The sequence below is a fragment of the Lolium rigidum genome, unplaced genomic scaffold (genome assembly GCF_022539505.1).
Source record: "Lolium rigidum isolate FL_2022 unplaced genomic scaffold, APGP_CSIRO_Lrig_0.1 contig_65615_1, whole genome shotgun sequence".
Taxonomy (NCBI): domain Eukaryota; kingdom Viridiplantae; phylum Streptophyta; class Magnoliopsida; order Poales; family Poaceae; genus Lolium; species Lolium rigidum.
This window is the reverse complement of record NW_025901270.1, coordinates 93,530-110,137: the sequence shown is the minus strand read 5'-3', so window position 1 is coordinate 110,137 and position 16,608 is coordinate 93,530. Positions and strand designations below refer to the sequence as shown.

The following is a 16,608-nucleotide window of genomic DNA, read 5'->3' as shown; positions in this document are numbered from 1 at the left end:
GTCCGAGTATATCTATCCATCATTTGGATGGACAAATCCCACTATTGATCCACGCGCTTCAACCTATACTTTTCGAATACTTAATGCCACCTTTCTAATCACCCATTTACGAAGTAGTGTTTGATGTCATAAAAACATCCATCCGGTGCAGGTGATTAACATGATCTCATGGTCGAAGGATTATGTTACTATGTATCTTAAAGCTTGTAGCGAAACGAACTAAATGACTTGATCATATGCTACGCTTACTATGGGTGTGTGTCCATCACATCATTCACCTAATGATATGATCTTGTTATTAATAACATCCAATTTTCATGATCATGAAACTATGATCATCTATTAACCAACAAGCTAGTTTAACAAGAGGCTTACTAGGGGACTCTTTTATGTTTACAAAACACACAAGTATTAATGTTTCCGGTTAATAAAATTATAGCATGAGATGTAAACATTTATCATAAACACAAAGATATATTAATAACCACTTTATTATTGCCTCTTGGGCCTATCTCCAACGTTTAGCACTACTACAACTAATTTAAGCTCACACATTTCACAAAACCTTCAAAAACCTTATGAGAAATAATTAAATATTATACTTCTCATCTTTAGAAACAAACTCAGGATTAGAGGAACCGTCTCTCAATCCCGTGTCTTGAGACCAGAATCATGTTTCTAATTACAAAACACATATAGTATTTTTCTAATTTGTGGATAGCATCAACAACAACATTAATCTCTACAATATTTTCTACAACTACTCCTACCTTCCTAGCACAAAAACAACCTACACTTACCATCCACACTGCCTCTACCCATGGCTTCCTCGTCAGCAACCCCGTCGCCAGGGGGGCTTGTTGTCCGAGGACGCGATGGCCAGAGCATGGCAACCACAGAGGCTAGAGGCCAGATCCTGGACGACCCATATGGGGCCCAAGGGGCCCAAATCTAGGCCAGTACGCCCGCGCCGCCATGGACCTCGTCCCTTGCAGCGACACCCTCACATGTCCTCCCACTCCTGCCGCCGCTTGCGCCGCCGCACGCGGCAGACCTCCCTAGTGGTCCATCCTCGACATTAGCAGCGCACCAACGCCGTAGGGCTTCGCCCCGCGCCAAACTCAGCACACGCGGACCCCAGGATTTGCCCACCAGCTTCCCCCGACGGGACTTATCTCTTAGACACATCAGTAACTCGGCGTAGAAACTTCGCATTTGTGTGCCCGTGTTTGATTTATCGGACACCCCCATAATAGTGCCACTTCGTAACAATGTACCAAGTTAAAGTTTATACCGAACTTTTTTACTTCGTCTTGTATATTCATGATCTTAAATGTGTATGGTCCTATAGATACATCCTCGCATGATTTTTTTTCTTCGAATGGTGCCTTTTAGGTATTAAATAGAATAATTAAGAACATAAATTTGTGATCGATCATTATCCTAACATACATATTTCTTGTACTTTTATAATTTTATCGTTAACATTTTGTAACATTAAACACAAATGTATAATATCATAGGAAATGTATTCCCTTTAGTTTGGAATGTTTGGCTAGTAGATTCCTACAAGCAGAAACTGTTACTATTACGTTACTTGAAAATATAATATATAGATTTATTATAGTGCGGTTTTGTGTGTCATTTTTGTGGAATTCATAAGTATCTCAAAAACGGTGCACAGTGTTTTAGAGTGCATGAATGTGACAAATAACTTGGTAGATGGTTGTAAGGTACATAAGTATTAAGTTATGAAGTTTTTGTGTACCCACATACATAATTCTAGATTGTATGAAGTGTCAATGTGCATTTTTGGAACTTCTCTTCCTCAGCCACTTGTTAGCGGTGTTCTTTCTTGAACAAATTGTATAAATATTTAGAATTTGAACTATTGTAAATTGTAAATTTTTCATATGCTTATGTGACTTGCCTAAATCGTATTCCCATCTCGGAGATACACAACCCGCCCGAGACTAATCCACTATCCAAAGTCAATCTAAATTCTGGGACTATCATAAGTATATTACAAAAAAATATACTTGAGTTTGAAATTTTATGGAATCGTATACGTATGTGGACTCAAATCGTATTTTTAGGAACATATTGTGTAACGGTAGCACAGTATCACCAAAAATGCCGTGTTGCTCTAGATACATCCTTTAGTAGTATCATACATTGACTCCTACTTCTTTGTCCTCTCGCTTGCTCAGCTGTCTGCCCTCATCACAATGATATCATGCCTGTGTCACCACCTTGTCGTTATCGCCTCACTGCCGAACAATCCCTTCCTTTCTCGCTCATCTTCCGTCCTTACCGTTTCTTCATCTCTCTCTTCTAGATACAAAATTTATAATCATCGTGCACACATTGCATGTATAAACCTATACTTCCTCTATTTCATATTAGTTGTCGCTGATTCGGTATAGAAACGGAAAGGATAGCAAACACAATGTATAAACACATGGCACATGACACGGAGACATTTGTGGCGCATGGTCCTCAAATACATCGTCTGTAATTACGGAACGGAACAAACCTTGTTGGTATAAAAAGAAAAAAAGATACTCACGGGGAACCAAAGTGGTTGTTGTATTGGGCAACGAAAAATGGTTCCACTACCACGGGTACGTGCCAGCTGACCCCAGGAAGCCGGCCGGGGACCTGCCAGACAGTAGGGGGGCTGCGCTGTTACAGGTGGGGCAAACGGAACGGTGATTCCGTGATTTCCGTGGCGCCGCCGCGTGGTACGTGGAAACACACTAAAGGCCACTTCTTTTCGGCTTCTACGATGGCTTATGGGGGAAGCTTCTTCCTACCTACTTCTCCCAGAAGCTCTGATGCCAAATTTGTTCTGGCTTATACTCGAGTTTAGATCAAACTAGATTATAAGCCAAAACAAATTTTGGATTCGAGCTTCTAGGAGAAGGTGGTGGGGAGAAGCTTCTTCCAGAAGCCAACGGAGAAACCGAAAAGAAGTGGCCCTAATCCATCGTCTCGCTTCTCTCCCTCCGACTCTCACCGGCTCCTTTAAAGAAAGAGAGAAGAAGTAGCCGCCGCCGCCTCTTCCCCGCGCGCGTCGTCGTCATCCTCTTCCTCCCATCGGTCTCCTTCCGATCGCTCTCTCCCACCCAAACCCCTCGCGCCGCCGCTTCCCTCCCCGCCAATTATCCTTTTCCGCGCGCGCCAACAGCTGGAACCCAGCTCCCCTCGATTTCCCGAGTTCTTTGTCCCTGCTGGCCGGCAGTCTCTCTCTTTATATGCTGACGAGAAACTGCCGGCGACCGGCTTGGCGTTTTGCCTCCTGAGTCTCTCTGTCGTCGCCACCACCGATCGGCCGTCCGTTCTGCCGTTCGATCCCCTGCTTCGGGGTCGAGGCATGGAAGCGGCGAGGCAGAGGACGAGGCACGGCGACGAGAGGCGGAGTCCCCAGGCGACGCCGGACGATGGCGGCGGCGCGGCCGAGGAGTACGACCCGTGGACGGCATGGCTCTACAAGCCGCGCACCATCTCCGTGCTCCTCGTCGGCGCCTGCCTTCTCATGTAAGTAAACCCTTCTCCATTGATTCCTCCCGTGTGTTCGTGGCAAGTTTCGACTTCCTTTCTCTCTCTTTTCCGTGTGGCTGTGAAAAAATTCTCCGTGCATGCGTCAACAAGATGTGGTAAAAAGGTAAAAACGTGTGCGTTTGGGCAAGTACAAGGCCGTCCAGGGATATATCAGGTGCTGCAACAGTGTCAGACAGTCGAAAGGCAATCGTGCCTTTTATTTGGTTGGATTCTTTTTCAGAAAAGAATTTTTTGGAGTGCGAATTTACCACTGTACTGGTTTGTGCCAAAGGATTGAACTTTTGAATGATTAAAGCATGATGAAATTTCCAATGATCAAAGTCAGATAGCACTATTAGCTAGGAGTGGGTGGGAGAATCAAAATCCTGTTCGAATATCTCATGCCAATTTCGTCTGAAATATTCTTCTTCTGTCCCTCATCTGCATTTCACCTCGTTCTAGAACACTGTTGCTTTATGGAAGGACGACAATGACACCCCCATCAAGCTTAGAGCTAAATACTCCTTGCTTGAGTAACCTGACTGCCAAGTTATGCCAAAGATGCTTCACACGGGACAAGCAATTAGTAACTCAGTAACTTGTACTGAAGAAATGCGGTCTGTTGTCCTCTTGATTTGCTCGAGCTGCCTTCTATTAAGTGATAACTCATATGGGACAAGCAATGAATTCAGTAGCTTGCGCTGAATAAATGTGGTGACACTGCCACTGACCTCCTCCGATTCAATCGTTTCCCCTTTCAGCTGGGCAAGTGGAGCTCTGGATCCAGAGGGTGCTGCCTCTCACAGCAGCGTCACATCTATCAAGAGGTAGTATGGCTGAACCCACCTGATTTTTCTTTTTTACTGTCCTGCTCATCACAACCGGGAAATGCTTCCTTCTGATGCTGCCTACTCTTCGGACAATGATTGGGGAGAGTGAGTGACGCTGACATGGTTTTGTTTCTCGCGGCGCTTTCCAGGGGTGTTCTGGCTATGATTGCAGTCTTCCTCGCCTACTGTACCCTCCAGGCACCATCTACGTGAGTTTGTTTTCTGCAATCCATTTTTTTAAAATTTTAACCAAACCCACTAGTGCTTCATAATCATATGCGTTGCAGTATCTATTGATTTCTGCATGGTTTATGATCCTTGTAACTATGCTTTGGTCTTCTGATTTTTGTGGATGATAGACAATAATTCAGCAATCCTGTGACAGGATACTTATTCGGCCACATCCTGCTGTCTGGCGTCTGGTGCATGGGCTGGCGGTTGTTTACCTTGTGGCTCTTACATTTCTTCTTTTCCAGGTTAGCTATTTGCACTATTTGCTTACTGTTTTGTTGCCATTCTGTTTACCCAATCTACTTGATCTTGACACTTAAGACTAAATGCCGTATTCATGCATGTGTTTGTACAGCTTGGATGTTTAAATTGCCCTCTCATGTGATTCTAGTTTTTGTTTGCTTATTTTCAGAATCGTGATGACGCTCGCCAGTTCATGAAGCACCTTTCTCCTGATCTTGGAGTCGGTAATGTCCTTGTCTGAACTAGTTTCACATGGAAACATCGAACTAAAATGTAGATGTTAATAAACCCCTCCTTTCCTTACCCCAATGCAGAATTGCCAGAGAGATCCTATGGAGTCGATTGTCGTCTGTATGTTCCAGAAAACCCTAAAAACAAGTTCATAAATATTTATGTATGATTTCCATGTGAACCTTCCCATTTTTACGAACATGGACTACTTATTATTGTTGCTATCATTAACTCCACCAAATTTGACGGCTCGATGATCAATGTATAGGAGACATTGTTTGATGAATTTGTTGTTGCCCACGTCTTGGGCTGGTGGGGTAAGGCTGTGATGATACGGAATCAATCTCTCCTATGGGTTTTGTCGATCGGCTTCGAGCTAATGGAGGTTAGATCTGGTCGTCTTGTCTTCAAGAAGTTATTGTTTTTGTCTTCTTATTGCTGTCTTTGAAAGTGATGTGTGCTTATTATGATCTTTTGCAGCTTACATTCCGGCATATGTTGCCAAACTTTAATGAGTGTTGGTGGGATAGTATTATCTTGGACATCTTGATCTGCAATTGGTTTGGTGAGACATCTAGCATTCATATTTTTTTTACTTTGTATAGCATTCCTGATATGTTTGTGATCTAAAGTTCTCCTGCAATAGATTGTGCATGTTAGAAACCTTCTCTAATTGCATGATTTGATCCAGTTTCTTTGAATCTGACCTTATCAACTGTAACATGATAACATAAAAAACATTGATGTGATGTATCCAAGGAAGCTATAGACTGTAGTGCCAGATCGACATATTGCTGAATGCTACATAGGATACTTGTTTCTTCACAATGAAAATGTAGGTTCTTTTGTTCTTTTGCTTCAGAAACTACCACTAGTGTAACAAGTCTTTGATTAATACACAAATTATATTATATTATTTTACAGTTTATTTCGAACATCGATTGCCCTTATGTTGATGGAACTGCTAACTTTAATTATTAATCTGTGTGCACGGAAACCCAATGGTGTTCATCAGATTGAATATTCATGACATTGGATTTGAACGTCCTTGCACTGTAGTAAACCACATCTTTATCTACAGCAAGAGTTGGCTATCAATTTTCTGTGAGCTTACAATGCTTATTCTGTTGCTGGTGTAGCCTTTGACTGAATTCCTGTATTCTGATTCAGGTATTTGGGCGGGAATGCATACAGTCCGTTACTTCGACGGTAAAACGTATGAATGGGTTGGACTGAGCCGACAGCCCAGCATCATGGGTAAGGTATGTTCACTGAAAAATACATTAACAGACCAATGGATACCTTGTCTCATGATCCAGTTACAGTTCCTAATGAGCACGTCAGTGTTCTTTAGCCACAGTGAGTGACGAAGACCATGTACTTGTCGCTTGTCAGATTCCTACGGTCTCCTTTTGTTTTCCAAACATTATTACATCTGAATAATGTTTTTGAGTTATGACAGCCTCTGACGAGTAACTCCATGAAACATTGCTGTCAGCAAGTTACTGAGAAAAAGTGAATTGCTTTGACTTCTTGTATGTGAGATACCAGGCAGCATGCAAGGAAATCCCAGTGGGGCTGATATGTTGCGCTGTTCAAATCTGTCATTTGTCATTATTGATCCCTGATTTCCCCCTCATAATTTATCTGCTGCATGCCAATTATCTATGCATTTATCTGGTACTTGCCCCACATGTCACATGTGAATAGTTACAGCCTGTTACAGACAACCAAACTTGATAATCAGTCTTGGTCCAGCTAAACAACTGATATGATAGGGCCTAATAAAACATTGTTTTGGAAGGAAGGAAGGTTGGTAGAGTCTGAGAACGGAAATGTTATTTAAAATAAATTATGCTCATCATCATCCTTCTACAATTTATCCACGTGAACTGTTAACTGAATTTATATTAGTTAAGTGAACAATCGAAAATTGTTTCAGCATAAGATGTCATCACTGTTTTCTATGTACATTTGTGTTGAATCTTGAAGCTCAGTTGTGCAGACTAGTTAGCTTTCTGTCCAAACAACAGATTAGTTAGTTTTGATTCGGTCTTCTTACATCATCTACTCCTCCCCTTTCCATTTGCAGGTGAAAAGATCATTGAGCCAGTTCACTCCTGCACAGTGGGACAAGGATCAATGGCAGCCGTTTATGGGGCCGTTGAGGTTCATCCAAGTGTTGTTCCTCTGCGTCATTTTCATGATGGTGGAGCTCAACACATTTTTCCTTAAATTCTGCCTGTGGATCCCTCCGAGGAATCCCTTGGTTGTGTACAGATTGATCCTCTGGTGGCTGGTTGCGATTCCGACAATCCGTGAGTACAATTCCTACTTGCAAGACAGGTACCTCTCAGTTTTTCTGTGCAAACTTGTTATTAGCAAATTAAGCACACATGAAATTAAGCACACATGAACAGTGCGCCATCTCTTAGCTTTTTTTCTTCTGGGGTTTTAACATCTAGACTTGATTCTTATCACCTCAGCAAACCTGTGAAGAAGGTTGGGGCCTTCTGCTGGCTATCTGTGGCCATATGCATAGTGGAGCTTCTTATCTGCATGAAGTTTGGGCATGGTGAGCTCCCCTTTTCACCTGCTAAACCTTGGGATTTGTCGTGCCGCACATCTGGCAGATGGAGTGTTTACATGAACTGAAATTTTGGCAGGGCTGTTTCATGATCCGATGCCTACTTGGCTGGTAATATTTTGGAGCTCGGCGGGGGCAGCGTTCCTGATATTCTTGCTTGTGTGGTCGTGGAGGAACCACCAAAAATTTCGGAGAAAGAATGTCTGATGGATTCATCAAGAATGTTTTCTACTCAGATCACTTCAAAGTTGCTTCTCAATATACCTTTTTATACATAGGCTGTACATATATGATGTAACTTAAACCTTAGTGGAGCCAAATTCCTGGTGCTCCTGGTGTGTCACTATAGCTCATTCTTGCCAGCATCATAAGATTGAGTAATTCGAGATCAATCAATAATAATGTAACAGGGCATGACGTAAAGAACCAATAAATCAAGATTACAACATTGATTTGGACAGTTTTTTTATCTTAACAAATTATTTCTGTTTATTGCTCTCTTATTTGGAAACATTGTGGTACAACCGATCCACCTTCATACCCTCTTTCTCTCTCTCTTCCTAACAACCTGCAGATATGTGGAAGGGGAGCTCGCTTCCATGGAGGTTGAGGTGGCACCTCAAAAATAGATGACACAGGGGAGCTTTAGGAAGAATCGATACTATGGGAGATGATCCGTGGCTGTCTGATCCGGCGCTGTCGGGGATCTAGTGAGCTGATCATCTGAGTTTATTTCCGCGAGCCTGCTGCCATGAAATTTGTGATGTCGCATGAGTGTATTCAAAGTGCTGCAAACTCGCGGACGTTCAGCTGCGAATGTGTGAGCGAGGTGTTGCAACAATTCTCGGCATGTGCGGCAAATATTTGCTTTGATGCTATAATTTTTTTCGTGAGGTGCTACAAACGTTGATCTGTCATGCTGCATATGTGTTTTGACTTTCTTTTGGATGATTTTGTTGCATCTAGATCTATTGTATACTCGTATTTGTTTGCTGCAACTGAATCGATGTTTTCGAAATGTTGTGATACTTTTTTGTATAGTTTTGATCCACCGGGATAAAATTCAGGTGGGGCTTTGTTGCAAGGGTCAAATGATCTAGATTACATGTTTTATGGAGATCGTGGGGATTGACCACCGGTGGAGAGGAAATTGCACAAATCACTCGTTGTTGGCACAAACTACTCACTCTTCGTATCTTTTGCATAAAACACCAACTTTACATGTGGTTGGTTGCATAAAAGTCTAAATCTGGGATTAGGCTTGTTAACAACAAATATGATGGCTGGGTCCACGGTTAGTGATGATGTGGCACCCAAGTATCATAAACTAGTCCTTTTCAAATATTTTTAAAAGTTCAGAAATTTCTAATAAACGAAACAATATAAATCGAGCGGTATGATGACCGGAGGCGGCGGTAGTTGATGTGTGATTTGTTGTTAACAAGTCTAATCCTAGGTTTGGACATCTGAACCTAGGATTAGACTTGAATTGAGTTTTTCTAAGAATTTGAGTTTTTAGGAGACATCCGAACAGTTCGACTTAAATTGTGGGAAGGAATCACTCAAAAACGAATTGGGAGAAAAGGAAGCACGAATCTCCAAGCACACACGACGACCCAAGCCCTAGCCGAATAAAACCCGCGCCTCCGGCCGCCGCCTGCTCCCCTCTTTCTCGCCGTCTTTGCAACCTGGTTTACCCACGCGACGCTCCGGCGACACATCCGCCGCCGCCATGTCAAAGAAAGGTGGAAAGAAAGCGGCGAAGGGTGGCGGCGAGCTGTCGCGGTTCCTGCAGCCGCATCTCCAGACCATCACGGACACCATCCAGGTATGTTCCCCATGAATCCCTGGTCACGGCGGAGCTCTAATCCTACCTGTAACACCTCATTTGATCGATTACATGGTTATTTTTTTAATTAATTTTCGCAGATGATGTCGGTGGCGGCTCCTGCGGGATTGGAGCGGACCGTCTGGTCCGAGGTCGTCGCGCTCGGCGATGTGGTCTCCAGGCAGGCTACAGTCGGTGAGTCTGAACTTTTTTCGATTTCGTGGACTGGTTTTGTGCGCTGGAGACCTGGAGTGACAACCACGAGCTTCTAGTTAGAATTGTTGGAATTTCTGTCGGTGAGCATAGATTCAATTGCTTGACATGTCTGGTAAGATCACAATTTAGGAACAAGTAGGGTTTTTATCTGAATCCAATCTGCTGCAGTTCATATGCTTTGGTTTGCTTATGCGAAGAGCTAAATTGTTTGCATTCTGTTTCTAACTAGGGGTCAGCGTAATTCTTGCAGTCCATATTTTGTGCAACACGTTTGTTGTTGATGATTTATCTATGCAATCCAAATTTTGTGCGACACGTTTGTTGTCGATGATTTTATCTTTGGCTTTGTTGACTTACTGTTATGCCTGTTTTCATTGTAGCTGGGATGGTCTGGAGCGGAGAATTGCCTGGTGTAGAAGCGCTCAAGGAGAACATTGCTGCATATTTCAACGTCTTGCAGGGTTTTCTGTTGGCTTGCCATGGAAGCACGGTTGGTGCTGGTCCTACTCTTCACAAGTATATCACTACTTCTGCGAGGGGCGTGGCGGATTCCAGCTTCTCGTTGTTCAAGCTAGCTGTCTCTGCCTACGGTATGTAACATCCAATATCCTGTGAAGCAATTTGGGTGATGCAAAATAACTCTCATGATCGAACTCACTGTTCTATTTTCCATACAGATACAGTAAAAGGGAGTAGCTTACATATTTTTTTAGTCTTTTCTGCCTCTACTTTTATTGTGATTCTTGTTCATGACTGGGTAACTAGTAGTGTAATCACTATTAAAGGAAATGTGGATTAGCGCATAAAAAGGAATGTTGTTCCCTTAGAAAAAGAAAGAAAATGTTGCTAACATGGTCATACAGTTTTGAGACTTTGAGTATAATTTGACACAACGTCTTAAATATAAAAAGTTTCATGTTCAAGATGGTCTGAATCAGGACTAATACCTTTTTTGTGTGTGAGATGCAGAATCTGGGAATCCTGACCGGAAAACAATTATACCTCCGGTGACAGGAACTGTATGGGAAGCGTGTCTTGCTCTTAAAAAGGTGCCTACGACCAACTGTATCGCTATAGGGCGAGCGATGACCGAGATATGTGTCTGTCTAAAAGATGTCCTCCGGGAGATGAAAGAACTCCCGATTGGTGATAACACAGCTGAAAAATCTTCCAGTGGAGAAGCTGACATGACCTTATCGGATAACGATGAATCGTCGTCTGATATTGAGGTAGATGACGACTTCACAGAGGAGGAGATTGCTGTTGCCAAGTTGATTATCGCCGTGACATCAGACTCTCTTGCTGCGGTGAAAGAAACAATTCGTTTCATAACTGGCTTGCTTAAGAGCTCTGGCAACCAAAGAGGTGCTAATGAGGATAAGGTTGAGTCAATGGAAAATCTGCTCAGCTGCTGCAATGACATTGCTGACCAGGTGAACGAGCTTGGAGCCTGCGTTTACACACAAGACCCGTCTGAAATGAAGTCCGCCATAAAAAGACTGTACAATGGCATCAAGGGGATGTGCAAGGAAATAGGAGACCTCGGTGGCTTGCCTGAGAACGCCTTTGCAGCATTTGGAAGGTTTGAGAAGTCACTGGGAGATCTCGAGGAAGAGATAGCAAAGGATGTAGCGGACGAGATGAAAAATCTTACCATCAGCCAATCCTGATAGCCGAAGCAGGTGCTTCATTGCAATGTTATGATATGTCTTCTAGTTCTTAGCAATGCTGTAATGTATCTTCTAGCTCGAGTTATGAAGCTTTTGTTGGTCAACAAAATGAGGAGTGTGTAGTTCTTTCCATTGAGAAAAAAAAGGAATGGTTAGCGCTTAGTTTGGTCTTGCGATCTTGGGTGTATTAAGGCAGTACAGTAACTTGGTGTAATATGCAAGATTGATGCAAGATAAATCTGGGTGCTAAGATTAAGTTGATTAGTTACCCGTTGAATCCTGTCCTGTTCTGAAGTAGCTAAGAATGTCAGACATATATAATATGTCTTGTTTGTAGAATGCTCAAATCTTCTTGCTAAAAAAAACAATGTATTGTGCTTATTCTTTGGTGTGTTGAGGCAGCATAATCTGTAGATGTAAATGTGTACAATATTGGTGCTAGATGCACATGGGTGATCCACCCTGCATCTCTGTATTTTGATGGGTAAAGTTGGCAAGACTGAAACGTGTCAGTGCTTATTTTGTACTAGTTGGATAACCTGGTTGTCAATGTGTTTCGTTTCAAAATATTGCTTGAATACCAAGCTGGGCGGCTGCCAATGTTTTCTGCTTCATATTTGTTGGAATGCTCAAATCCATTTTTCTTTTTTAAATAAAACAATGTGTGCTTATTCTTCTAAGTATGTTGAGGCAGCTCCATCAGTGGTTGTAAATGTGTAGTACAAGATTGGTGCTAGATGCACATGGGTGCTCCATCCTGCAACTCTACATTTCGATGGCTAGGTTGGCAAGGCTGAAAGTTTTTGTTTCATTTGTAGTTGGTAGTTGGCTAAGTTCTCTGTATTTGGTGCTAGTTATCAATGTTTTAGGTTTTAAATTTTGTTTATATACAGATCATGGCTTTTGCCAATGTTCTCTGCTACAGATTGGTTGGTTGCATTGCTACTGCACTCAAGTGTGATTAACAACATGACTTGGACAGTTTTGTCTAAGCTTGAGCTCAAAATTCAATTTGTTAAGACTGTTTTCATTGTAGCTGGGATGGTCTGGAGTGGAGACTTGCCTGGTGTAGAAACACTGAAAAAGATCATTGCTGCGTATTTCAACGTCCTGCAGGGTTTCCTTTTGGCTTGCCACGGAAGCACGGATGGTGCTGGTCCTACTCTTCGCAAGTATATCACTACTTCTGCGAAGGGCGTGGTGGATTCCAGCTTCTCGTTGTTCAAGCTTGCTGTTTCTGCCTACGGTATGTAACATCCAGCATCCTGTGAAGCAATTTTATTGATGAAAAATAACTCACATGATAGAAATTCCTGGTCTATTTTTCATACAGATACAATAAAAAGGATTAGCTTACATATTTATCAGTATTTTTTGCCTCTACTTTTGTTGTGATTATAGTTCATGAGTGGGTAACTAGTATTGTAATCATTAGTAAAGGACATGTGAAATAGCGAAAATATCGCTCCATTAGAAAAATGGAAGAGAATGTTGCTAACATGTTCAGACAGTTTTTAGACTTTGAGTATATTTCGGATAACATTTTAAATCCATATTTTTTCATGTTTAAGATGGTTAGAATCAGGGCTAATACTTTCTTCATGTGAAATGCACAATCTGGGAATCCTGACCGGAAAAATACTATACCTCCGGTTACAGGAACTGTATGGGAAGCGTGTCTTGCTCTTAAAAAGGTGCCTACAACCAACTGTATCGCTACAGAGCGAGCTATGACTGAGATACGCGTCTGTCTAAAGGATATCCTCCGGGAGATGAAAGAGCTCCCGCTTGGTGATAGCACAGCTGAAAAATCATCTTCCAATGGAGAAGCTGACATGACCTTATCGGATAACGATGAATCATCATCTGGTATTGAGGTAGATGACGACTTCACCGAGGAGGAGATTATTGCCAAGTTGATTATCACCGTGACATTAGACTCCCTCGTTGCGGTGAAAGAAACAATTCGTTTCATAACAGGCTTGCTTAAGAGCTCTGGCAACAAAAGAGGTGCTAATGAGGATAAAGTCGAGTCAATGGAAAATATGCTTAGCTGCTGCAGGGACATTGCTGACCAAGTGAACGAGTTTGGAGCCTGCGTGTATACACAAGATCCGTCTGAGATGCAGTCCTCCATCAAAAGACTATACAATGGCATCAACGGGATGTGCAAGGAAATAGGAAACCTCGGTGGCTCGCCTGAGAACACCTTTGCAGCATTTAGAGGTTTTGAGAAGTCCCTGGGACCTCTTGAGGAAGAGATTGCAAAGGATGTGGCGAACGGAATGAAAAATCTTTCCATCAGCCAATCCTTATTGCTGAAGAAGACTCTTGATTACAATGTTATGCCATGTCTTCTGGTTATAAGAGCAATGGTCAAATGTATCTTCTAGTCCAAGTTATGAAGTTTTTGTTGGTCAAACCAGATGACAAGTGACTAGTACTTTTCCACTGAGAAGAAAAAGGAATGCTTTAGTGCTTAGTTTGTTCTTGCAATTTCTGGTGTATTAAAGGCAGTATAGTAACTTGTTGTAATATACAAGATTGATGCAAGATAAATCTGGTTGGTGTAGTATTTAAGACTACTGCTAGATGAAGTTGGTTAGTTACCTGATGAATCTAGTCCTGTTTTCTGAATTATCAATGTCCTCTGTGTAGAGTGCTCAAATCTCCTTTTCTTGTTTGAACAAGTGCTTTGTGCTTATTCTTGGTGCGTTGAGGCAGCATCATGAGTAGAATAAATAAATGTTTACAGGATTGGTGCTAAATGGATGTGGGTGCAAGCACCCTGCATCTCTGTATTGGATGGTTTAGGTTGGCAAGACTGGAAGGTTTTCGGTTTCTTTTGTACTAGCTGGCTCGTGACATTTGGTGCTAAAAGGCCGTAGCTGTCAAATTTGTTTCGTTTTAAATTTCGTTGTTATACAGAGCAGGCCAGCTGCCATTGTTCTCTGCTAAAGATTGGTTGGCTGCTTTGCCACTGTACTTTGTCCAAGATTAAACCTAATTTCAGTTTTGGATTTGATGGGGTCCTTCCTATTAGGAAGAACACCCTTAGAAAAATTAGCGTATGCTGCTGATTGTGGTGTGCACACGGTATTCTTTAGTAAAAGGCGAAAGAATAGTTCGCTTTGTGCTCACCACGCAGCTCCGTGCTCTCTGCTAGAGGAGCTGCACTCCACCTTATAGCTCTTCCCAGCAAACCATCGTTCGCAAATCCGCGAGGTGGTACTAATCGATCAATCGTCTACTGGCACTGCTGCAGTTGGGTAGGCTGTTGTTACCTTGCCCAGGCCTCGGCCCAAGGAACCAGCAATGCGTTGTGAATGTTTTAGCCCGAGAAATAGTCCGAGGGCCTCGCGCGCGCTGGTAGCTGGTCACCGCGGCAGCGCGTCCCCATGCCGAGGTGGGCGCCGTCGTGCGCGTGCCGATGCTGCTTTGCACGCCAAGCTCGGCCACGTATAACTAAAGCTGCATGCGGGCGGCGGTGCGCACGCCGTCCGTCGTGCGGCAGGCGGATGTGACCACTTGCCGGAAGAGCGGCGACGGCGCGGAGGCCGGGCTCGTTCTACGGTCGATGCCGCGACACGCACGTACCCGCACGCAAAGGCACCCGCCCAGGAAAGCCGCTCCGGCGCCCACCCGCCGCCGCGAGCACGCGCGTGCGGCCTAGTACGTCGCGCGCGAACATGCGTCCGCCGCTCCCGTGTCGTGCGGCGGGCAGGCAAGAGTGTCGGGACCTGGTCACCCGCTGTACGTGGTTGACGACGACGGAGGAGAAGGAGTTGAGTGCCCAATGATTGAGCATATTAAACACCCCGCGATCCCCGCTTTCCGGCGAGTGGCCGGAGCAGAGTACCACCTTTTTCCTTTCTCTCTCGGACTCGCGGTGGCGCGCCGTCGGCTCCGATCGATTATGCCTACTGGTTATTCCATTGATCCCCACCACGCTCCATGCACGCACGCGCGACCCGGCTACCTCGCTTTAATCGCTTTGCTTGGAAGAGAATGCATGCAGCAAAAGGCCAGCTTCTTTCATAGAAAAAGCTACGATCGTATAGCTGCATGCGTAGCATGCGCTGCATGTTACGTGCATGAAGCATGACCATGCAGCGTGCACGAGACCCTACCTTCCTGCCCAGATTGAATTTGTTCGGACAGACGCGCGCTTCTCAGCATCTCCACCGGCGTTACCAATTGGTCTATTTGGACGCTCACCTCGAATAAGGCTAGCCATAGTGTAGTATCATACCTAGTATCATGTATCATAGCCTCACCAAAAATGCTGATGTGGCAGGTAATTATGGATGAGAGAGGCGATTAGAGTATCATAGGTAGATACTGTATCATAGCGCACATCACGAAAAAAGTTAGTACGTAGTATCAAATAAATCTTGTACACAAATTTGTATTGGGATTCTACAAATCAATTAATATAGCAAAACTATGATACTAGTCTATGATACTATGCATTATGGATCTAGTATCATAGAAAAGTATCATGTACATGATACTACTATATGATACTACCCACTATGGCCAGCCTAAGGGCTTTCGCCGGCGCTTCAAAAACGATGCCAGCAATTGGGTGCGACCCAAAAACTTAGCCCGACACTCCCACGCCAGCCCCAACCCATCGGGACTGGCATGGGGGCTGCAGTGGCGAAGGACAAAAAAGATCTGAGGTAGGGCGAACTTTTAAGAATGCAAATAGCAAAATAGTCCTAAAACAATAATGATGCATATGGTTCAAACACAATCAATAAAAAATAAAAACATATTTGATTATAAATAGAACCTAAAAATATATATGCCTACTCAATGTCAATGCTTTACCTCTTTTTTTTTAAATCTAATGTAATTCAAACAAGCAAGACGTTTGATTGTATCTTGTTTGATGCATAACTCGGTCTTGGTTATCTTTGTTGCGCGAAATTCCTTTGAATTGTTAATGCCGCCACGTGTAAAACCAATCTCATCTTAATGGGGTGATAAGGCGGTCGGAGAAAATATAACATGCCTTTTAAATATCGAGAAGTCTCTAAAATCTCCAATTTCATGAGTATGAATAATGAATAACTTGAACTTATCTTATATACTAAGGTCCAATCAATATTAAATCTCCATTATCAAGCAATGTTATTCGCATTGAACATATAATATGAGTCTATGTCCGGAGATAATAGTCTTTGTTTTTTATTTGCAGTCGATTTTGCGCAGTGTTCACTA

General features: G+C 43.1%; 3 protein-coding genes and 1 pseudogene across 3 annotated transcripts; 3 read left to right on the top strand and 1 right to left on the bottom strand.

The window, feature by feature from the left end:
• The first annotated feature begins 3,376 nt into the window (after positions 1-3,376).
• On the top strand, positions 3,377-8,125 carry LOC124682012 (CDP-diacylglycerol--serine O-phosphatidyltransferase 2). The gene is made up of 12 exons (XM_047216780.1): positions 3,377-3,540; positions 4,305-4,370; positions 4,523-4,582; positions 4,759-4,849; positions 5,017-5,071; positions 5,162-5,241; positions 5,347-5,463; positions 5,559-5,643; positions 6,249-6,340; positions 7,171-7,424; positions 7,565-7,653; positions 7,745-8,125. The coding sequence occupies exons 1-12, from the start codon at positions 3,377-3,379 to the stop codon at positions 7,870-7,872; spliced, it is 1,281 nt and encodes a 426-aa protein (XP_047072736.1). The 3' UTR covers positions 7,873-8,125.
• Positions 8,126-9,349: 1,224 nt separating this feature from the next.
• LOC124682010 lies at positions 9,350-11,659 on the top strand. Its single transcript, XM_047216777.1, has 4 exons — positions 9,350-9,493; positions 9,595-9,688; positions 10,090-10,299; positions 10,679-11,659. Exons 1-4 carry the CDS (start codon positions 9,398-9,400, stop codon positions 11,377-11,379), a joined length of 1,101 nt encoding a protein of 366 aa, XP_047072733.1. The 5' UTR covers positions 9,350-9,397; the 3' UTR covers positions 11,380-11,659.
• Positions 11,660-12,348: 689 nt separating this feature from the next.
• Positions 12,349-13,772, top strand: LOC124682011. The gene is made up of 2 exons (XM_047216779.1): positions 12,349-12,625; positions 12,994-13,772. The coding sequence occupies exons 1-2, from the start codon at positions 12,349-12,351 to the stop codon at positions 13,770-13,772; spliced, it is 1,056 nt and encodes a 351-aa protein (XP_047072735.1).
• Positions 13,773-14,420: 648 nt separating this feature from the next.
• Positions 14,421-14,529, bottom strand: LOC124682015 (annotated as a pseudogene).
• Positions 14,530-16,608: the final 2,079 nt, after the last annotated feature.